At 47.6% G+C, this 23,043-nt stretch overlaps 2 protein-coding genes across 2 annotated transcripts in view; one reads left to right on the top strand and one right to left on the bottom strand.

Annotated features, from left to right (window-relative positions):
• The first annotated feature begins 1,330 nt into the window (after positions 1 to 1,330).
• CCDC69 (coiled-coil domain containing 69) lies at positions 1,331 to 21,828 on the top strand. Its single transcript, XM_014543119.1, has 9 exons — positions 1,331 to 1,688; positions 5,744 to 5,813; positions 8,292 to 8,398; positions 8,911 to 8,998; positions 16,163 to 16,236; positions 17,288 to 17,389; positions 17,860 to 17,979; positions 18,916 to 19,013; positions 19,703 to 21,828. Exons 1-9 carry the CDS (start codon positions 1,500 to 1,502, stop codon positions 19,878 to 19,880), a joined length of 1,026 nt encoding a protein of 341 aa, XP_014398605.1. The 5' UTR covers positions 1,331 to 1,499; the 3' UTR covers positions 19,881 to 21,828.
• A 96-nt stretch (positions 21,829 to 21,924) lies between these two features.
• Positions 21,925 to 23,043, bottom strand: part of LOC102242364 (platelet-derived growth factor receptor-like protein) — a 13,206-nt gene continuing 12,087 nt past the window's right edge. The window contains exon 6 of the mRNA XM_014543118.1: positions 21,925 to 22,453. Within this exon, the coding sequence (XP_014398604.1) occupies positions 22,238 to 22,453 (216 nt within the window). The 3' untranslated portion in view covers positions 21,925 to 22,237. The remainder of the gene's footprint in view (positions 22,454 to 23,043) is intronic.

The following is a 23,043-nucleotide window of genomic DNA, read 5'->3' as shown; positions in this document are numbered from 1 at the left end:
GTGCTTACCAGAGGTCTATAGTTGCTGAACATCAGGGCTGCCTTATGGAATCATAGACTGTTGGAGCTGAGGGTTCTCTGAGTTCACTCCGTTCCACCTGCAAAAGGAAGTCTGCCTCTTATGCTACCAGCGATGGAGAGCTCACTACTCCCCGCCCCCAACCCCGCCCCGCCCCACCCTCCAGGAAGGCAGCCTACCTCTGTGTGGATAGTTCTGAAATCCTTCTTCAGGTTGAACTGAAACTTCTTGAAACGTCTAGTCCTTGGCCACAGCCCTGCCCTCCGAGGCTGTGGACCGCATGCCAGCAGTTCCTGCGTTCCGCAGATTTGAAGAGAGTGGCAGGTTTTTCTGACTGCTCAGGAGGCTGGCCCACTGTGTTCTGTTAACAGTCCCTCCTGTAGTTTGGTTTGGGGTCTCCTTCCACATCCTGTCAGTTCCTTTTGGACACATTCGTTTCTCGATTTGTCCTCCAAACTGCAAACATTCTAGGGGGTCTCACCAACTGAACTTGTCTGGCTTCTGCTCGGGGCACTGTCCTCCCATTGTACCCCGATTCTGTCTGCTTTGGGCGGCCGCATCCTACTCAGACCAGGTTTGCTTGAGGTTGAACCCAGAGCAGGGCTCTAATCTGCGTGACAGCGAGGACCTGGATCCAGAAATGTGTGTGTTACCAAGAGATAGGCGTCCTGTTTCCAGCCTTCTTAGTTGAAGGGCTGCCCGGGAGTTCAGAAGGACTGAGAACATCTGTTCCCAACTCTGACCCAATCACAGATGGAGAAACTAAGGTCCAGACAGGGAAAGGGGCTGCCTTAAAGCCACACAGTAAAGCTGGAACCCCGGTCTCCCAGCCTCTCCCCTAGTCCTGGGGTCGCCCCTCCCCTCTCACGAGTTTCCATTGGGGAAGCTGCCGTCCCTCTTCCAGAGCTCAACCCAGATGTCCCACCCCGGGCCCAGGCCTCCCCCTCACCCCCTGGCTGTGCTTTTGGACGGGAAATTGTCGTGTCTCCCTCCCTGCTCCTGTCCTCTCGCACTGCAGGGTGAACTCTGCTCCATGACCTCCAAGGAGGAAGCGGCCAGGGTCCAACCTGGGGATTTTCCATGAGTGGCTGCTTATCAATTCCTACTCAGTACTGGGCAATGTGTCCCCAGGTTTTTATGAGCATCAGAGTCACCTAGAGATTGTAGATTGGAGCCTCCCAGCACACACACACACTCAGGTTCTGTAGGTCTAAAACTGGGCCTGGGGAGTATGTTAAGCCAGTGCTCCATGTAGTTCTAACACAGCAGGCCCATAGGCCACATTCCTACAAATACCGCTCTGGGCATCGTAATGGGGCAAATCCTTAGTAGATTTCACAAATGGTCCCTGTCCTCAAAGAGCCCCTTCAACTAGCAGGAGAAACACAAGTGATCAGGTAGGCCCTCACATGTCTGAGTAGGCCCTGGAGATTAGATAGGAACTAACTCAGGCCTGAGGAGAGATGAAGGAGAAATGATAGATGAACTGGGCCTGGAGGTCTGAGAAATTGTTGGCTGTGCAGGCATACCTCATTGTATTGTGCTGCACTATATTACGCTTCACAGATGGTGCATTTTTTTACAAATTGAAGGCAAGACCCTCCCCCAGCAAAAAGATTACAACTCACTTGATTGCGGTGGTCTGGGACCAAACCCTCAATATTTCCGAGGTATGTCATGCTGAGGTCATCTTGAGCACCTTGGGATGCATGTGGTGGGGTACAATAGGTTGTTTTGGTTTGGTTTTGGCCTAGAAGATTTGCCCAAAAAAAAAAAAGTGATACTATTCCATGTTGGCGAGGTTGCAGTGAAGCTGGCCTTGTGTGCTATTAGTGGGCAAATTAATTGGTAGAACCTTGCTGGAGGGTAGAGCCAGTACTTTTAGGTGTGTAAAAAAATCTTATACATCAGTATGTTAACTGAAGCATAATTTGGAAATTGGAAAATGAAAATAATCTAAATACTCAACAGTAGATTATTGATTAAATGATTAAGTCCATCCATAGAGATGTAATACTTGGGTCATTAACACTAATATTTTTTACAGAGTATTTAATGCCATGTAGTAAATGCTCATAATATATTTGAAAAATTAATATGTAAGGAAATAATGTAATATTCTAATAATGAATACATGTATGTATATTGCTATTACTATAATTTGAAAAATGTTTACAAATATTTAAATATTAAGAAAATGGGCTCCAAAATATATAAACTCAACAACAAAAATAAACAAATAACCCAATTAAAAAATGGGCAGAGGATCTGAATAGATGGCTTTCCAAAGAAGACATACAATGGCCAACAAGCGCATAAAAAGATGGTTAGCATCACTAATTATCAGGGAATGCCAATCAAAACCACCATGAGATATCACCTCACACCTGTGAGAATGGCTATGACCAACGGAGAAGACATGACAAGTGTTGGAGAGGCTGTGGAGAAAAGAGAACTCTTCTACACTGTCGGTAGAACTGTAGACTGGGACAGCTACTATGGAAAACAATGTGGAGAGTCCTTAAAAAATTGAAGATAGAACTACAAAATGATCCAGCTGTTCCACTTCTGGGTGTTTATCCAAAGAATACAAAATACTAATTCAGAAAGATATCTGTACCCTTATGTTCATTGCAGCATTATTTAAAACTGCCAAGATATGGAAACAACCTAAGTTTCCATTGATGGATGAATGGATAAAAAAGATGGGGCACATATATAGAATGGAATACTACCTGTCCACACACACACAGGCACACAAAAGAGGAAATCTTGCCATTTGCAACAGTATGGATGGACCTTGAGGGTATTATGCAAAGTGAAATAAGTCAGAGAAAGAAAAGTACTGTCTAATTTTACTTATATGCGGAATCTATAAAGCAAATCAAATGAATAAACAGAGCAAAACAGAAACCTCAGAGATAAAGAGGACAGATGGGTGGTTACCTGAGGTAAAGGGGTGGGGAAGGGCAAAGTGGGGGAAGGGGGTCAGTTGTGTGGCGATGGGTGGAAACTAGATTTATGGTGGTGGGAGTGACCACTTTGTAGTGTGTACAAATATCCACTTTTAATGTGTACACCTGAAACTGATATAATGCTCTCTACCAAGTTTACCTCAATTAAAGAAATGGGGTGGAGGAGGAGGATGGCAGACTGAGGAGTGACCGTGACAAGCTCTGAATGTCATTGTAAGGAGTGATCCTGGGGTGGTCTTGTCAGGATCTGGGAACTCGGGTACAAACCACATCCCCCCTGTGGTCCGGAAGCCACTAGTGAAGGAGAGTTGTGCCCCTTCCTCTGGTTGTTCTTTGGGAGAAGACAGTTCTTCATGAGCTTTATGATCTGATTTCAGGCAACCCGAGGCCCACGACAGCCTCAGCGAGCTACCAAAGCACTGTGGGGTCTCTGTTCCTGCCATCATTTCGAACATAACGTAATAAACGTATGCAATGTGTGAGCTCTTAGAATGTGCCAGGTGTTAGAGGTGCATTATCTCATCCAATCCTTAAAACAACCTCCGGAGGAAACCAGGGCTTGGGGAGGTCATAAATCACTCAGTGTTGGGTTTAGGATTTGAATCCAGATCTGGGCGACCCAGAGTTCGTGATCACGCTGCTTCAGTCTCTAGTGTTCTGAGTGCCACGGGGGAAATGAAGACCTCCTCGCCTCCCCTCCCCAAAGGAGGAAAGGGATTTGTCCAAGTTCGAGGAGGAGCCGTGACAGGGGCTCAGGAATTCTCACTCCCATGGAAACGTTGCCCAGATGAATGTAACCAGTGGTGGCAACAGGGATGAGACAACCATTTGCATTTATCTCCCTCCTTCCTCCAGCCCAGGGTGGAGAGGCTGGCTCCTGTCACTTCCCCAGATTCCTGTGTTGACAGCTTCCCTGGCTTGTGCCTGGCCCAGGCATCTCCCTCTCCCCTGGGAAGGGAGGGCTGAGTCTTCGCTGGGTGGATGGAGGACTCCGTTGTCAGGCACGCCCAGCCACTGAGCAGATTTGGGGCACCAGGGCCTGGGGGAGGCACCCTGCCTCCCTCGGTTTGCTAGGGGCTCATACTGTGCCAGGAGCAGAATGTTCTGGAATCTAGAAGCCTTCCCTTCACTTATCTTCCCTCCCCAACCAGAAGTATGCTTTCTAACAGCATTCAGTGGTTCTTGAGTTCATGAAATTGTTAATAATTTTTATTCTAATAATTACATGTAAACATCTGTTAACGTTTTTCTTTTATAGTGATAATTCACAATTGAACATTTTCATAGCCTTTTCATGGGCTGACTTATTTTTTAAAATGTTTCTCAAAATGGGGTCTAGAATATTTTTTTTAAGAATATCTTGAGAAGTGTACAAAAGGATTTACATTATTTTGCTTTGGTTCTGGTCCAGTGGTCAGTGCCAGATAGTGACCAAATATTCACCTATCTGAGGTGAAATGAGAAAATTAAAGGTGTGAGTGTGTGCAACCTTGAATAAAGATGTCCATTCCCTTTTCCTGGAAGAACTGGTTTTGAGCTTTTCTTACTATATTTTTCAAGGTTAAAATGTTCTCTATTTTATGAAGTGAGTGGTAGTCTGCAAATGATTTTTTCAGCCCTTTTGCTTATCAATCCGTAAAAACTCTCCTATTAAACATATTACTCATTTGCCCTGGCTAAGTGGCTCAGTTGGTTGGAGCATCATCTGGTACACCAAAAGTTTGCAGGATCGATTCCTGGTCAGGGCACATACCTAGGTTGCGAGTTTGATCCCAGGTTGGGACACATATGGGCGGCAACTGACTGATGTTTCTCTCTCACATTGATGTTCCTCTCCGCCCCCCCCCCTTCAATTTCCCTCCTTTCCTCCCTCCCTCTGTCCCTTCATCTCTAAACATATCCTCAGGTGAGAATCTTGAAAAAATTACTCACTTGTGAAAACTGAACATCTGGAAGCCACTGACACTGTGATCTAGAAAGCTCTTTGCATCCATCAGTTCTCGTTTGATCAGATTCAGCCAACGCTGGCCAAGACTGGTTAAATCGCCCATTAGGTTTGGCTCAAATACTTGACTGCCCATTATGCCCTAATCCACCTTGATGGAGTCCTAGCCTGCCTTCTCCTCTTTAAACTGGGACATGCCTGTTTCCCAGGGTTGCTCTAAAGATTAGCTAAATAGTGTGGACAGCATAGTGCCCAGTGCATCCCAATTACAGCGTCTCACCCCGTCTGGCAAGGTGAGCACTTCCGCCTCCTTAGGGTTGAGGAAACAGCCCCTTCCAGCAGAGATAAACATGGCAAAGCCACGGCTTGGACTTCTGATGCTCTGCCCCCAACACCACAGAACTTCAAGGGGAACTTGGCTGGAAGTGGTGCTAGCCACAGGCCCTGAGGAGAAAGGGGAATTGTCACTGAACTGGAAGTTGGGAAGTGTTAGGGCACCTGAAGGTCATAACTGGGGTGAGGGTAAAATCAGAAAGTCTGGCCAATCCCGGGAGAAGGAAGAAGAGGCCTTGGTTTGTGGCAGGAGTAAACCACAGGGAGGCTGTTCTGGCCATGCAGAAAAATCCTGCTCTGGGAACCCCTTCCACGCGGAGGGAGTGCGGCGTTGGGGTGGGGAGGGAGGCGGCCTAAGTGGTCCCCCACAGCGGAAGTCCTGTCTGGCTTTGGAAGAATGCTACTGTAGCAGCCATCCTCACATTGACTCCCACCCTCCACCTCCACCTCATTGTTGTGCCATTTCTTCCAGAGACACCAAGAACCAGATCAGCCACCCAGACCGGAGCCCCAGGAACTAGGTCCCCTCAATGGGGACACAGGTGAGTAGCCTGCTCCATAAACGCCTTCCCTGACATCCATGAGGTTTCCTACTTTATAATTAACAAAGGTGACATAGCTATTCAATTACCTCAGGAGATTTTTAGATAGGTGGCATTAATAGGAGTATCGTGTCTAAAATCAGGGAGGTGATAGTCCTGACCTGTGCTTTCCTGTTCTGGTGACACCACACCTGAGTTTATTTCTGTAAAGTACATTTTTCAGAGGAATCCAGAAAAATTGGGAGGAGCGCAATGAAGGAAGAATGGCTTATGAGGGATCGGAAAGCCGGGCCCTGTAAGGAGCAGTTAAAGGGACAGAGGATGTTTTACCTGGAAAGAAGGTGTCGCAGTAAAACACAGTTCTCTCCAAGTGTTTGAAGTGCCCTCAATGGAGAAGAAAAATAAGCCTTGTACAGTGTGACCCGGAGGTCAGAACTAGGGCCTCAAGGTAACAGGAACAGGCAGGCAGGATTCAGTTCAATCTCAAAGGATGGTTTTGTGTGGTGGTTGGCTTAAAACCATCAGAGCCGCCTAGTAATAGAAGAGTTCTCCATCTCTGAAAGTGTTTAATTACAGCCTGGAGGCTGTCAGCGATATTGTAGATGAGGTTCAAGTACCAGATAAACAATTGAACCAGAAATCAGAGTTTCCCTCGCCTGGCTGTACATGAGAATTGCCTGGGGAAACTTCAAAGATACAGGTCCTGGGGCCCCGTCATCGACCAATGAAATCAGAATCCCCGGGAGTGGGGCTGGAGAGCCTGCACTGTTAGTGATGGTATATTTTTGAGTAAGCTTCTCCGCAGCTGGGGCCAGTCTGCTCCTGGTCTTGGGAACTAACATTTGGGACCCTGAGCTGAGTGATCTGTGAGCGTGTGAGGCTCTCTGACCTTGTGTGGGGCTCTCTGACCTTGACCACTGTGACTACCAGGACCCAGAGCACTGACTCACTTCCTTTGCTCCGATGGACTGACCACAGTGTTGGCTTCTGGCTTAGCAGCCCCGATCCCCACATTTCTCGTCATACCCTAGCCAGGCCCAGCCTATGGAGGTCTGTGATCATAATACGAACATGAGTAATAATGCAAACAACACTAGTGTTTGCCTCTAATGCTTGTCATGATCCCCGAGGAACAGTTGGAGGCCATTTAGTGAACAATAGAGAACACTGCGCACTTCCAAATGCTCTGCACCACACTTACTGCTTTTCTTTATTTAAATTTTTTTCTACACTGCGCACTTCCAAATGCTCTGCACCACACTTACTGCTTTTCTTTATTTAATTTTTTTTCTACTTATTGATTTGAGAGAGAGAGAGAAACATTGACTTGTTGCTCCACATACTTATGCACTCATTGGTTGATTCTTGTATGTACCCTGACGGGGGATCGAATCTACAACCTTGGTGTAACCTGTGATGCTCTAACCAACTGAGCTACCTGGCCATGGCACACACTGCTTTTCATGCATAACCAGGTGAATGAGGTGGTGGTGGAATCAGATTGTGTTGATTCATCGCCCTTCTCCCTGATTGTGAAATGGGAGCTCTCGGGCCAATTGCCTAACTCCTCTGTCCCTCGGTCTCCTCGCCTGTGAAATGGGAATCATCATGGTGCCCACCATTGGGTGGTTGTGCGGATTAAGTAACACCTGTGAGGCATTTGGAGCAGAGCTGGGCATGATTCCGGGCACGCTGACCTCTCGGTATTCCTTTCCTGCTGTCATTATTTCTATTGCCATTGTTTTCTACTTGAATCATTTCAATAGCCCCATGAGGAATGTATTATTATTGTCCTGATTTCACATGTTGAGTAACTGAGGCACAGAGGGGATGGGCCACTGCCGCAGGTCCTACCCAGAGCCTGTTAAGACTGTTTGGAGTTTCCCTAAGCAAGGGCTAGACTTCCTGTTTGCGGCTCCTTCCTGCTCAGGCAGCTCCTCACCCTCCAGCTGGGGAAATGCTAAAGGCGAGGGTCAGACACTCCCAGGCCCGGGCAGGTGAAGCGCAGTGGGAGGAGGTGGGGACTGTGAGAACAGCAGAGCCCCCTCCTGGACGAGGGCGGCAGCTGCTCCTTGCCCCAGCTCCTGCTTGACACAACCACACACACTGCCAGTTCTTTGGCTTCTGCAAAAAAGCTGGAAATCTGTAGTAAGTAACAGCTGCCCAGTCATTAAATATCAGCAACTTTTTTTTTTAATTTGGATATTGGGTAGGGTGCTTGGGTTGAATCTGTCCTGTGAGTTACCAGCTGTGCTGTGGATCCTAGGGACCAACACGAGACCACTGGCTCCTGCACTGAGGAGGCCTGCAAAGCTCGGGAGGCTGGGCTGCCTCTGGAGGTTGATCCCCAGCTGAAACCATTCCTGCGAGGAGATCAGGGTTCTCACCCCCCAGCTCCAGCCTCCCACACGCTCTGTCGCTGTGATGACCCCACTTCCACTCCGTGGGACTGCATTTATTTTGCTTTTTCACCTGTAGCCACAACTGTCCAGCTCTGCGCATCTGAGGAGGCTGAGCAGCACCGGAAGGAAATTGCCAGACTTCTCCAGCAGCACGAAGAGGACAAGAAGAAATGGGCACAGCAGGTAAGTCCCAGCCACTCTCTTTTCCTCCTGTTCAGCTAGCCTTGCAAAATCCAAGAGTGAGGACCGACTTTTGGCTTTATTGTTGAGGTAAGTATCTCTTACTCCTTTTTCCAAGAAGGGAGTCCTTTATCAGTTGAACAAATACCTCTAACTGCTTGCATACATTTCATTATATTCATTATATGCAAAGAAAGGTGCAGAAACACTAACACAGTAGAAGGGCTTCCTACCTCGAGTGGGCATCAGAATTAGAAGACTCCTAAGTCCCTTTCCACCTAGATAATTCTCGGGGATCCCCCTCTAAGCCCTAAAGAAAGCAGTCAGTCATTCCTGCTATGTCTGGGAGTCTTGTGCCCTCTCTGAGCACATTTCCATCACTCTGATGAGGTGGGGGCGGATTCTGATCACCTAACTCCACGAAGCACCAGGGAGCAGTGGGTGCGTAAGTAGGCTGTGCTGAACCTGAACCTGAACCTGCTCAGTCTCATCCCGCTTGGCACCCCCACCCCCAGGTGGAGAAGGAGAGGGAGCTAGAGCTTCAAGAGAAATTGGCCGAGCAGCGGAGAGTTCTGGAAGGCGAGCATGAGGCAGCCCTGCAAGGTAAGGATTGAGCTGTGCCTTAGGGAGGGTGTGGGCGGGCCTCCTTCTGGCCCCATCTGCCAAGTTCACAGGGGGGGGACTCCCACTGGCCCCTCCTCCTGCCTCTGCTTCACCAGCAGTTGGCAGCTGCAGGACTGCAGTCTGTCGGCTCCTTGACTGGCCCCGTGGGGCATCGCTTTAAAAGTCTGACATCATGCTTTGTTTCACCTTAGTTGGGAGTTGGGTTTTTTGTTTTTCTTTTCCATTTTAAAGGCTATTCATGTTCCTTAAAGGACATTTGGAAAACCTAGACATGTATGAGAATGTTTCATATTTCTTCCGCACAGTAATGACAGTGCTTACAATTTCTGGTTAGATTGATCATTTCTTTCAAATAGCTTCCTTTCCTCTTATATCACCAAATGTGGTCCTCATAGAAAATCTATAATCTACAGATTAAACAAAAAGATCTTAGAGCATGGTGGTTAGGATCTCAGACTCCATAGCCATCAGCCCTGGGTTTGAATTCCAGCTCTACCACTTAGCAGCTGTGTAACCTTGAAAAAGTTAGTTAGCTTTGTTCACAGGGTATTTAATTTTTAGGTAAATAAATAGAATTTAGAATAGGGCCTGATATTTTGCAAGATATTTAGCAAATAATTATTAGCATTATTATTTTATTATTGAGAAGATTAAAATTGTGTGCAGTTCCACCCAGAACTGGTCAGTTACCCCTTCGATATAGATCCCCTTCATTTTTTGGGTATATGTAGGCTATACATCTACACACACACACACATACTTTGGGGGGAGGAGATAAATTGTTGTTGTTTTACTTTGAATTGTATTAACAACTTATTAAACTTCTGCGACATAAGTTTCAGTAACAACATAGCATTCCAGTGTGTATCCTTGTTCATTTAACTGGGCCCCTTTGGATAGGCATTTAGATCATTTCAAACTTTTGCCATTTTTTACAATAGTAATGATACATGTGTGAACCCCATTTTGTAAAATCTTGGCCACATTCAACACCACTGTCCATCACCATCACTTGTTGCTCCACGTATTTATGATGACCCCACTTCCACTCCGTGGGACTGCACTCTCCAGTTCTAGAACACTCTCATCACCCAAAAAGTAAACCCCATACTCACCCAGCAGTCACTCCACATACCCCCTCCCCAAATCCCAGCCCCTGGCAACCACCTATCTGCTGTCTGCTGGCTTTGTCTATTCTGATCACTCATATAAATGGAAGCGTACAACCTGTGGCTTCCCTCACCCAGCATATTTCCAAGCCTCATCCAGACTGCAGCATGCAATTGCACTCCATTCCTTTGTTGTTGTTGCTGTTGCTTTGCCCATTTTACAAATTACTCCATGCGTTTTCATGACTGAATAATATTTCATTATTATTGGCATGGATACACCACACTTTGTTGCCATTCACCGATTGATGAACACATGGGCTACCTCCACTCTTGGGCTACTGTGAACAGTGCCACTAGAACCAGCACCTGCTTGAACACCTGCTTTCAGTTCCCCTGCGTGTACACCCAGGAGTAGAATTGCTGGGTCATGTGGTAATTTTATGCTTACATTTTTAAGAAACCACCAGCTGTTTTCCACAGCGGCTGCACCATTTTACGTTCCCCCCAGCAACGCACAGGGGTTCCAGTTGCACCACATCCTTGCCAACGCTTGTTATTTTCCGTTGTTGGTACTATTATTATTATTAATATTATTGCCATTCTATTGGGTACAAAGTGTTTTCTCATCGTGGTTTTGATTTGCATTTCCCTAATGACTAATTTTGCTGAGCATCATTTCATGCACTTGTTGGCCATTTGTACATTGTCTTTGAAAAGGTTTACATATACTATTTTTGATGCTATTGAAATTGACCTAGAAAATGTTATGCCAGCTTTCCCTTTAATCATCAGTATTTGCATGACCTTTCCCCAGAATTATTTATCTTTTAAAAACACCGTGATGATTACTTATAGGTAATATTTTGTACCCTGTTCTTTTCACTTTAACATTCTATTAAACATATATCCATGTAATTATGCTGTCACTAAACTGTTTATGAACGCTAGACAATTGCATACATGGTTTTCCTTAGGTTCCCATGAGTCTAGACATCTAGATTTTAACTACTATGAATAACACTGTGCTGAACGTCTTTTGCATAAAGATTTGCACACATTTCACATGATGTCCTCAGATGCCCAGAAATGGAATAACTAGAACAGAGGTCTGAACAATTTTAAGAATCTTGAAACATATTGCAACATTAGCACAAAATGTTTTGAAGTGGAATTGAGGCCCTCGCCCTGGGAATTGGAAGAGTTGCGTTTTAATACTAATACACCCCGTGAAACACCTCGTGAAGCTGGGCCTGTCTCTTGACCTCAGTACACTTTTTGTGACTCTAAAATCTACCTTGCATCTCAGTTCACTTCCCAAATATTTAAAATCTACCTTCCCTGCCTCACAAGGCTATTGTGGGAAAACACCTGTTCTCCAAACCTTGCTTGGATGTGATTTTTAGCATTATAAATATATTGACAAGAAAAATGTCCTATTATAAAACCCCAGAGGAGAAGGGACTGTCTGTCTTAAGTTCTTCTCATCAGTCAGAATTCTTTCCTAGTTATTATTAAATTTCTTGGCACATATTAAGTGCTACATAAACATGTATTAAATGAATGCACAGCTGGGGGGGAAATATATGGGCTTTGTTTGGGGGAAGGTGTACAGGTAACTGGGAGAGGATAGTGGTGGTTTTCCACATTTGATGACCTTTTCTTGTCTTTTATTTTCTATTTTTGTTTTTATTTTTTAAAACAAAATTGACTATTTGGGGTATACAATTTCATAAATTCTAGCACATGCATAGATTCATGTAACCATCACCATAATCTGGTATAAAACAGTTCCATCACCCCAAAAATATTCTCCCAGGCTGCCCTTTTGTACTCATATCCTCCCCTACCCCCCACTGATCTATTCTTCCGCTATAGTTTTGTCTTTTTGAGGCTGTTATATAAACAAAATAATACAATACCATTTTTATAATACAATACCATTCATCCTGATGCCTTTGAGATTCATCCAAGTTGTTGCATGCATCATTAGTGTATTCATTTTCATCTCTGAGTTGCATTTCATTGTTCACTCATTCACTTGTGGGACATTTGGGTTGTTTCCAATTTAAGGCGATTATGAATACATCTCTTCTAAACATGTGAGCACAGGTTTTCGTGTGGACGTAAGTTTCCATTTCTCTTGGATAAATCCATAGGAGTTGGATTGATAGGTCACATAATAAATGTAGGTGTAGCTTTATGAGAAACGGCTAAACTGTGGTCCCAAGTGACCATCATTTCATTCCATCAGCAATGTATGAGTCCTACTATTCTTTCTTGCCAATACTTGTCAATATTTTTCACTGTAGCTGTTCTAATAGGTGTGCAGTGATATTTCTTTGTGGGTTAAACTTACATTTCAATAATGACTAATGCTATGGAACACCTTTTCTTGTGCTTGCTTGCTGCCTATATAGCCTCTGGTCAAATGTCTTTTCACATATTTTGCCCATTTTAATTAGCTTGCTTGTTCTTACTGTTGAGTTTTGAGAGGTCTTTATATTTTTTAATGTGAGTCCTTTGTATTTGCAAATATATTCTTCTAGCGGTTCTCAACCTGTAGGTCATGACCCCTTTAGCGGTCGAACGACCCTTTCACAGGGGTCGCCTAAGGCCATCCTGCATATCAGATATTTACATTACGATTCATAACAGTAGCAACATTACAGTTATGAAGTAGCAAAGAAAATAATTTTATGGTTGGGTCACAACATGAGGAACTGTATTTAAAGGGCCAGAAGGTTGAGAACCACTGTTCTAGACTGTGGGTTTGTTTGTTTGTTTTTTCATTCTCTTAACGGCAAAACTTTTCGTTTTGATAAATTCCAATGTATTATTTTCTATTTTATTGATTACTAGAGGCCTGGTGCACAGATTCATGCACCAGTGGGGTCCCTCAGCCTGGCCTGTGGGGATCAGGCTAAAACTGGCTCTCCAGCATCCCCCGAGGGCCCCGAATTTCGAGAGGGTGCAGGCCAGGCTGAGGGACCCCACCAGTGCACGAATCCATGCACCAGGCCTCTATTATGCATATGAGATCTTTGGTTCATTTCTTCCTACCCTTTCCCTTCCCCCCTTCCCTCTGAGATTCATCAGTCTCTGGTGGTCAATTGCGCATTATAGCGACTGATTGACTATCAGAGGGACAATTAGCATATTAGGCTTTTATATATATTTAGATGCTTTTTGGTATCATTTTAAAAACTCTTTGCTGAACCCCAAGTAACAAAGGTCTTCTATGTTGTCTTCCAGAAGTTTTATAGATTTAAGTTTTACATTTAGATCTATGTTACCTATTGTCTTTTTTACTATATCTTTCTGTGTGTGTGTGTGTATAATCATTGCTCTAAGAATTACAGTAAATGTAACAGTCTACTTAAATTAATATTTTACCACTTCAAGCGGAATATAGAAATCTTACCATCATATACATCCCTCTAATCTCTCCCCTTTTTCTTGTTCTTGTCTGATATCTTACATCAACATACATTGAATAACCCATCAGACAATGTTATAATTTTTGCTTTTAACCATCAATCATGTTTTAAAGAGCTCAGGGAAGAAGAATAGCCTATTATATTTACTCAGGTATTCACTAGTTCTGTTGCTCTTTCTATATTCCTGAAGCTCCAGGTTTCTCTCTGGTGTTATTTGCCTTCTGTCTGAATAATTAATTTCCTTGAGCAATTCTTTTAACGCTAGTCTGCTGGTGATGAACTGAATAATTAATTTCCTTGAGCAATTCTTTTAACGCAAGTCTGCTGGTGATGAATTTTTTTTTTTTTTTTAGTATGCCTTCATCTGAGAATGTCTTTATTTTACCTTTTTTCCTGAAGAATATTTTTACTGGATATAGGGTTCTAGATTTATAGTTGTTGTTGTTTTTATTTCAGCAATTTTTAAATGTGCTTATTCCTTCTAGTCACTAAGGTTTCTAATGAGAAATCCACAGTCATTCAAACTATTGTTTTTTCTAAATAAGACACCATTTTTCTCTGGTTTCATTCCAGATTTTTTTTCTTTGTCATTAGTTCTCACAAGTGATATGTCTGGGTGTGGACTCCTTTGCGTTTACTTCATTTGGGGTTCAGTGAGCATCTTTAATCTGTAGGTTTGTCTTGCCATATTTGGGGAGCATTCAACCATTCTTTCTTTAAATAGGTTTTCTGCACCACACTCTTCTCTTTTTGAGACTAATGACACAAATGTTAGACATTTTGAGATTATCCTAAAGGTCCCCGAGGCTCTGTTCAGTTTTTCTAATATTTTCTCTCTGTTGTTCAGATTGGATAATTTCTACTGATTAACTTCAGCTTCATTAGCTCTTTCTCATGTCATCTCTATTCTTCTATTGAGCCCACTCAGTGAGTTTGTATTCCATTTATTGTATTTTTCAGTTCTAAAATTTCCTTTTAGTTCTTCATATGTTCTGTTTATTTGCTAAGAATTCCTATTTTCCATTCTTTCTAAGAGTGCTCACCCTGATGACTTCATGGCGCTTTTATAATGTCTGCCTTAAGTCTCTGGTAATGATTCTGTGGCGTCTCAGTGTTGGCATCTGTTGGATTTCTTTTCTGGCAAGTTGAGATTTTCTTTTCTTTTTTTAAAATATATTTTGATTGACTTCAGAGAGGAAGGGAGAGGGAGAGAGAAACATCAATGATGAGAGAGAATCGTTGATTGGCTGCCTCCTGCATGCCCCCTACTAGGGATCAAGCCTGCAACCCAGGCATGTGCCCTTGACCACATTCGAACCCAGGACCCTTCAGTCCACAGGCCAACACTCTATCCACTGAGACAAACGGGCTAGGCCGATTATCTTGCTACTTCGTATGCTAAGTATTTGGGATTGTGTGCTGAGCCATTTTGGATTCAATATGCTGAGCAATTTTGTATTGTTATCTTTTTGAATATTTGAGTACAAGAGATTCTGGGTCTTGTTTAAATCTACTGGTTCAGTGGTACTTCAGATTCTGGTCTTCTTGCCCAGTCAGCCTGCCACCATTTACTTTTCAGAGTCTAGAAACAGCAGCTTCATTTATTCTGTTCAGGTTTTATAGCCACATTCAGCTTCCCCCTTCTTACCTGGAACCAGAACCTGTACTGATGGGCAAATTAATTAGGCAAATTAGACCCATGATTTAAAAAAAAAGTTAAGCCTGCAATTTTTCTATAACTGCCTTTTCCAGTTTTGACAGCCCTATCACATTTCTATTACTGAACATTCCCTTCTCTGTGTCACTGCCCACTCTGACAGACCCTTCTGTCCCTGGGCCTTTGGCTGTATTAACCTTTCCTGTCCTCTCTGTCCTCTTTCCCATCCACTATTGATTGGTCATTTCTGTGCTGTCTTCTTTCCATTGAGACATGGTTGGAATTTTCCAGAAGGTACTTTGTAGAGGAGGTGGGATGAAAAATATTACTCTATTGATTTGGGGAATGAATAAATCCAGCTCTGCACAGCACTGTGCAGCCTGCAAAGTCCTTGCATGTCCTGGCCTCGTTGTCAGGCTTATTGACCCTTTTCACAGTCGAGGTAAAAGGACTTCTAGATATTTTAAGTGACCTCAAAGGTCCTCAGTTTTGAAGAAGCAGGATTAGGACCAGGTGGACTTCCAGGCCCCAAACCTAATGTACTTACCATAGTTTTGTGCCGTGGTTTGACGAGTCATACCTCAGTGATTTCATGATTGGGTAACCCAGCTTACAAAACATCAGCCCCACGCATTTTCCACGCATGCTGTGGACTGAGATGAACAGCTTGACGTAAGACCTTTGGATCTTAGCCTCAGCGACACGTGGGTGGCACCCATAATCTGGTAGGGTTCATGGTTCCTCGCAGGACATAATTTATTGCCATTTCCATGAGCTTTTATTAGATATCTACTTTATTTCTGACACAGCCCCACGCCCGTGAGATAGGAGGAAGGATAAGAGCATCCCCACACTGTTGGCCTCCGTGGGCCTGCCAGAAGGCTTTAGGGTGGCATGTCTGGGTGTCTGAGCTCACAGAGGTCTCCTTTCCCTACAGTCCTCCGGGCCTCACAGGAGCAAGAGAAGGAAGCCCTTACCCACTCCTTCCAGGAGGCCAAGGCAGCCCTGCAGGTAAGAGGGCCTGGGCCATGTCAGTCTCTGTGAGAGGAGGGGAGGAGCAGCACGGAGCCCCAAACAGCCAAAGCTGGTGGCCTCTACCTGGGCCTGAGGGACAGACTTGATGCCTTCCACGTATCCGGGCCTTGATAGGACAGCCAAGCTTGAGATTAGGGTTGGCCTATTTTTTCCAAGGACTGTTGGGAGGATCTTGGAGACGTCATGGGCTGCTGCCACAGTGTGATGAGACTGGTGAGTGGACGGATGAATGGGACCTGTGGAAGCATGAAAGAAGGCATCCGGCCCAATCTGGCTGGTCAGGGATTTCCTAAAGGGAGTGAGATCGAAACCAGAGCCTGAAGGATAGGTTGGAATTCTTCAGATGAAGGGTAGGAAAGGTGCCTTATGCAGAAAAAAACAAAAACAAAAACCAGTGTGTTTCAAGGCATGGAGGAGCGGGGGCAATATGGAATACCTGTGGGACTGGAAGAAGCCCAAGATGCCTGGGGTGTAGCATAGAGTGGGAGAGAGAACTGGGGCTGGAGAGGTAGGCAAGGGCCAAACGCAGGGGAGCCTGTGCATCATATTAAGGGGTGCATTCTGTCCTAAAGGTAATGGGCAAGGTTTAGGTGGAGGACATTCCTGGCAGGGGAAAGCTGTGGAGACAAGGATGCACCTTGCAGTTGGAGGGGTGATGTGATATTTGGCTGCAGGAGGTGGTGTGTAGCGGGAGCCGTGGAGATGAGCCGGGGAGAGTGTATTGAGCTTGGATTGGAGGTACTGTGAATGCCAAGCTAACACCGGCCTTGAATACCAGGACATTGTGCAGAGGGTAGGACCTCCTCAGTGGAGTGTGCAGTAACCACGGCTATGGAGGGGCAGAAAAGGCTTTAGGACACGAGGCGGGCTGGTGTGTTTCAAGCAGTGGTTGAAGTGGTCTGCGCCTGCCTCGTTGGGTGTGGTAGGGCAGACAGGCTGAGGAACCCAAACAGATCCCTCTCTGGGAGGTGGAGAAGCCACCTACTGCCTCCGTGAGCCAGGCTTTGATCATCCGCTCCTGCTCCAGGAGACCATCGATGGACTGAGCTCCCAGCTGGAGGCCTTCCAGGCCAAGATGAAGAGGGTGGAGGAGTCCATCCTGAGCCGAGACTATAAGAAGCACATCCAGGTGGGTGGCAGGACACCTGGGGCCTTTCCTTCCGGAATCTCCAGGGAGGTCGAGGTCTGGGCCACAGGAAAGGCCAAGCCCTCTTCAAGGACAGAGATCAGACTTGACATTCTTCTCTTCACCAGGGACCGGAAGACACGGGGTCCCCCTGTCACTGGGGCGGGGGAAGCAAGGCTCAGAGAGACGCATATGGGTTAGTAAATGCTCTGGACTCAGGGAGAATTAGGTGCAAACGGCAAACCGACCACTTAGCACAGCAACTTAACCTGTCTGAGCCACGGTTTCCTCATCTGTGATGTCTCAAGGGATGTTATTGGGATAGAATGAGCATGTGAAGCACTGACCGTGGGCCAAGAAAGGGAGGAGACTTCTGTAAGTCAGACCATGAGTTGGAGGCAGAACGGGGAGGAGGGAGACAGCGCGTGCCCTCTGCCTGCTGGTCTGATGAAGCCACTCATGTCCCTGTCTAGGATTACGGGAGCCCCAGTCAGTTCTGGGAGCAGGAGCTGGAGAGCTTGCACTTCGTCATTGAGATGAAGAATGAGCGTATTCATGAGCTAGACAAGCGGCTGATCCTCATGGAAACAGTGGTACGTGGAGGAAGTGGGGGCAGGGGTGTCAAGGGGGATGCAGCCTCAGGCCTCTGCTTTCTGAGCATTTCCTCAGTGGGATGTGCAGAGGGTGGGACCCCCTCAGTGGAGTGTGCAGAGGGTAGAACCTCCTCAGTGGAGTGTGCAGAGGGTGGGACCCGGATGAGGCCCCCACCAGCTCTGACCTGCCACCCATGCTGAGATTGCTCTGTGGCCAGTCTGGGTCAAGCAGTGGCTCCTTGTCATCTGGGTCCTGCACTTTTCTTGGCTACTGGTGTTGCTGTCACATGGGTGACACCAGGGTGCAGCCTGGCTAATGAGGAGGGCCTGGCAGATGTCACGTGTCAGGCAGGGGCTGAGGAAGGCTGAAAACCAGACAGATATGGGAGGCCAGAGTGAGCAGGGACAGGCCTGGGAGCAGCGGGTATTGAGGACACAGGTGGCTGTGTCTGCAGGAGAAGGGAGGCCTTGGAAACCAGGGGTTGGATCTGCATGAGATTACATGGCTCTGGAAGAAGTCTCCCTGGCCTGTGCGTGCCACAACCTATATTTTAATCAGACATTTAATCTCAAATGTTCCCTATTCATTTTGTCCAACCATTTTTATGGCGTAGCAGAACAGGCACACTTCATTTTATTTCTATATAGTCTATCCCCTGATTTTTGGAGAACCAAGAACATCCTTTCTCTTCTGAAATGATGGAGACACTAGGTGGTGGTGGCCGTATCCTTTTGTAACGTTCTCATGTGGCCAAATGAAAAACGGGCCGCCCCCTGTGCCTCCTCAGCTTTATTTTTTTTTTGAGGCATCTTCTTGCTCCATGAAATGTAACATTTGGTCTAGAGTGAGTCAGCGTTTTTAGGGCCCACGGATAAGAGGGAGGTGACGGCACACATTGTTTGGTGGCCATCTGAGCTCGTTCTGATTTGTTACAGAAAGAAAAAAACCTGATGCTGGAGGAGAAGATCACCACCCTCCAGCAGGAGAACGAGGACCTCCACGTCCGAGGCCGCAACCAGGCGGTTGTGTCCAGGTAGCTGTTCCCCGGCCTCCACTCCTCTACCCTTGTTGCCAAAACCTCCAGTGGCGCGTCTCAGAGAAGCCCAGGGAATGGGCTGACAGGTGGGCCCAGGCCTATCCGGGGAATGTGGCTCCTCCTTCCCTGGGAGCCAGTATCCCTAGGGACCAACTCTGCCTGGAAACCTAAATCAAAGGCCCTGATTAGTATCCGTTTGTCCCCATCCTGGCTGAGGGGGCTTCATGGGAAGCCCAATCTGAGACTAGCTCAGGAGGCCCAAAGAATGAATGAGTGTACGTGAATGAATCAGATCTAAGGGCTTAGTAAATCAGAGCTGATATCATGTCAGACATAATTTGATGAATACATATCACCTATCCTCCTTATTACTCTAGGAGCTGGGTCCCATTATTCTCATTCCCATTTTACAAATGAGGGAACTGAAATTGGACACGAGTAAATAACTTGTCCAAGGAGACACAGCTAAGGGATGGGGCAGATTTGAACCCAGAGCTATCTGCCCATGAGGGCTCCTTGGTCAACAGATCAAGTCACCTCTTGCATGCGAGGGGGCCTGATGGGGCGGTGGGGACCCTGGGGCAAGCGGGTGACCCATCTATGGAAGAGGTCCTAGAGGAACGGGTTGGTCTCTGCAGCCACTGGAGACCCTGAGGGGCAACCCTGGCCTCTGTCTGCACCCACAGGCAGCTCTCGGAGGACCTGCTGCTCGCCCAGGAGGCCCTGGAGAAGGAGTCGCAGCTGAGGCGACAGCTGCAGCAGGAGAAGGAGGAGCTGCTGTACCGGGTCCTCGGGGCTGACGTCTCCCCCGCCTTCCCCCTGGCCTCCGTCACGCCCACTGAGGTCTCCTTCCTGGCCACATAGGCTCAGGGCCTGGCCACCATGCCGCCTGTGTCACCGCTCCCTCTGCAGGACCTTCCGAGGAGACGGCAGGAGCCTCTCGTTCTGTCCCCAGGAGGGACGAGGGCAGGAGAGAGATGGGAGCCAGGGTGTGTGCCCGGTGAGCCGCGGGGCTTGGGCCACGTAGACTCACCCACGGGCGTTAGAGGCCCCAGGAAGCCTTCCCTCAAGTTGGCCCAGGGAACAAGCAAGAGGAGCCCTTCCGCCCCTCCCTCCTCTCTCTGTTCAAATCAGGGAGTTTTGAGGCTTTTCCCAGGGGGAGCCTGTGCTGCTTGGAGCATCGGACAAAGAGGACACAACCTCCTGGTCTTAACTTGTCAGCTTTGCTGCCAGCTCATCAACCTACCCCTAGATGTCCACACTTCTGCCCTGGCCTTCTCTCAGCCTCAGTTTACCACTCCTCTAAAGCGGATGGGGGAACTGAGCAAATGACTCTTATGTCACGACAGTGTTCCATTCTAGGATTGTCTGAAGGTCAGATAGGGACTTCGGGACAGGGGAGGAAGTGGGCCAAACCCTACGATTCACCTGGGAAAGGGAGCATCTGGGAGGGGGTCAATGGAGGCCCTTGGGGCTGGCAGTGCCAGGGGCCACCCAGCCAAGGCAGGGTCTGGGCAGGGCATCGGACATGCCACTGCCCCTGCTCCCAGAGTCTGGTCAACCCAGGGCGTGTGGCCAGAGCTCCTCCTTGACCAGGCAAAGCTCACTCCTCAGCCCTCCAGGTCCTCAGTCTCAGTGCCATGTGGGCACGGGGCCCACCTGGTGCATCTGAATCACTCCACAGCCAACGCTGGAACCTCCTCTCTGTCCAGATGAGGAAACCTAGGTGTGGAGTGGGGCTCACGGAGCCAGGACAGGGGCCTCATCTGCCATTCAGGTCTCATCGTGTGCTTTTTCTTTCTCCCCAGGCTCTGGGAAGATCAAGTCTGTGACAGTCTTTCTCCTCCTTCCTCTCTCTGGCCCCCACTCACTCCAGTCTCTCTTTTACTCCTGCTCGCACCTTAACTCCTTCTACCAGCCCTGACCCCAGGTCCCTAGCACCTGGCCCTCCGCTTCCCGACCAGTGCAAAGGGGTGGCTGGAGCAACTCACCCGGGCAGGCCAGTCCGGCCCTCCTATCTGTGGATTTAAGATTCTTCTCAGGAAGCTTCCGGTCAGCAGGAGGCTATAATAACAACCTTCCTTGCATAGAGCATTTTAATTAAATGCTTTCCAACACACCTCCCCCTCCGATCTGCATAAAATATTGAAACAGGTTCTTACCTCTCTTCAACATCAAAGCAGACAGATCACAGGAGCCCGAGGGCCTTGCCTGAGGCCCCCAGCCCTGGGCCAGCTCGTAGGAAAAGTTAGTCCACTAGAACTAAGGTTTCCCCCCACCGTCCCAGCTGCCTTCTTCATTCATTTCTAGTTCTGGGGGTTCTGCAGGGCTAGGGGAGTCCGGCGGTGGGCAGACGGGTTATCCAGGAGCCTTGGGGCAGCTCTGGAGTGAGTTACACGCGGACTTCTTCACGTAACTTTCCCCAAAGCCTGTCTGGGATACACTAGTTCATTGGACACAACCAAGAAAAGTGGTGGCCAAGTAATTTGAGCAACTCTAGGTTCAATCCGATGAAGCAGATCTGCCAGCTGCAGGCCTTCTCAGAACCTTTAATATGCTAACAGACATTTCAGAGTCCCAGGGAAGAAGCAAAGCGTTTCCTAAACTTCTCTGGCTGCGTTCAGAGCGCTTCCTGCGGCGGCAGAATGCCCTTTGGAAAGCCTGTTTCCATGGGAGGGGCTGGGCTGGAAAGGGGGCAGGTTGTGGGGAGCAGGGTTTCCCTGTGTAGCCTGTGGTGCCTGGAGGAGGTAAACTGTGGTCTTAGCCTCACCCTGGGGCAGACAAGCTATGGAAACCAAATAGAAACACAATAGTATTCTCTTGGCCTCTGTGTTTTCCTGGGAGAGGGAAGAGGTGGATCCTGCTGATGACCTCTGCCAGGGGCAGGCATCTGTGAGGAATAATCCTGGGGCCTGGGTGGCCCAGCAGGGTCTAGGCTTCCTCCCGGGGTGCTAGTGCCCCCCTGGCCCTGGCTTTGCCCAGCCCTGCACCTGGGGTTGGAATGGAGCTGGCTTTCAGAGCAGGTCAGGGCAGGGCGTGAGGCAGTGAGCGTGAAGTGAGGGGTGAAAGTAGAGATGGGAGAGTGTAAGGGGTGAAGGCTAAGGTTCTTTCTCCCCAAGGGGGGGCACCTCCTTGGCATAAAAAACACCAAAGTTCCCCCCAATTACCTACCCCTGCTTCTGCTCACTGCTCATACACAGATGCCTGCAGTCAGGGAGGGACTAGGAAGGGGCAGGGGAGACTCGAGGGCTCCGGGTCACATGGACGCGGGTGGTGGCCATCCCAGTGCCCTGAAGGTTGGTGGCCCGGCAGGTGTAGATGCCAGCGTCCCCAGCCCGGGCCTCTTCCACATACAGGGTGCTCCCTGCCTCCTGCTGAGCCTGGCCCTCCCTGTGGACCACGTCAGCCCGCTCACTGACGTAGGGGGGTCGGCCCATCTGTAGGGAAGAGATAACCATCTGTCAGCTTCTCCCAGTGCCGTCTCTCACTCAGGCCCCAGCAGGTAAGAGGTACCACGTATCCTTCCGGGGAAGGGGAAGTGACTTGCCCAAGACCACAGCTCAGTGTCAGAGCCCCCGAAAGGCCAGGTTTTTTTGTGGAAAATGTGAAGCTTGTCAAGTCCCTGGAGAGCAGCTGGGGTCTCCTCCCCGCTCACGGACACGCAGGGGGTAATGGGCGGAGCAGCACCTCTCTGGGTGGGTGGGTAGCACTCTGGTTCTGTGGGGATGTCAATGGCTACTCCCTCCCCGAAGAGGGGAAATGGGGGACTCATTATCAAAATTGCCTGGGAAACACTGAGTCAAGCAAAGTTAACTGGGGAGACGCAGACCACTGCATCTGTCACATGTGCAGGTGGGTTTGAATCTCCAAAGTGGGTGATGGTTTTAAGAGGCAGTGTTTTCCTAAGAACACCCTTTTTCGAGGAGAAAATGTTTGGGGAGATGTTGGCAGAGGGAAACCATGGTCTCCCAACCATCTGCATGTCCTTTTTCTCTTATTGGGTCTCAGCTTCCACTTCTGACAAATG

Source organism: Myotis brandtii, unplaced genomic scaffold, assembly GCF_000412655.1.
Source record: "Myotis brandtii unplaced genomic scaffold, ASM41265v1 scaffold32, whole genome shotgun sequence".
In the NCBI taxonomy this organism is placed as follows: domain Eukaryota; kingdom Metazoa; phylum Chordata; class Mammalia; order Chiroptera; family Vespertilionidae; genus Myotis; species Myotis brandtii.
The sequence above is the reverse complement of the archived record's forward strand: the minus strand, read 5'-3'. Positions and strand labels throughout refer to the sequence as shown.

What these genes read in the sequence shown, in the direction of transcription:
- CCDC69 (XM_014543119.1), top strand. Translation starts at nt 1,500, where the DNA reads ATGAACTGGGCCTGGAGGTCTGAGAAATTGTTGGCTGTGCAGGCATAC. An exon ending in AGAAGAAATGGGCACAGCAG is followed by an intron (nt 8,399 to 8,910) that starts GTAAGTCCCAGC and finishes CCCCACCCCCAG; the next exon opens with GTGGAGAAGGAGAGGGAGCT. An exon ending in ACTATAAGAAGCACATCCAG is followed by an intron (nt 17,390 to 17,859) that starts GTGGGTGGCAGG and finishes GTCCCTGTCTAG; the next exon opens with GATTACGGGAGCCCCAGTCA.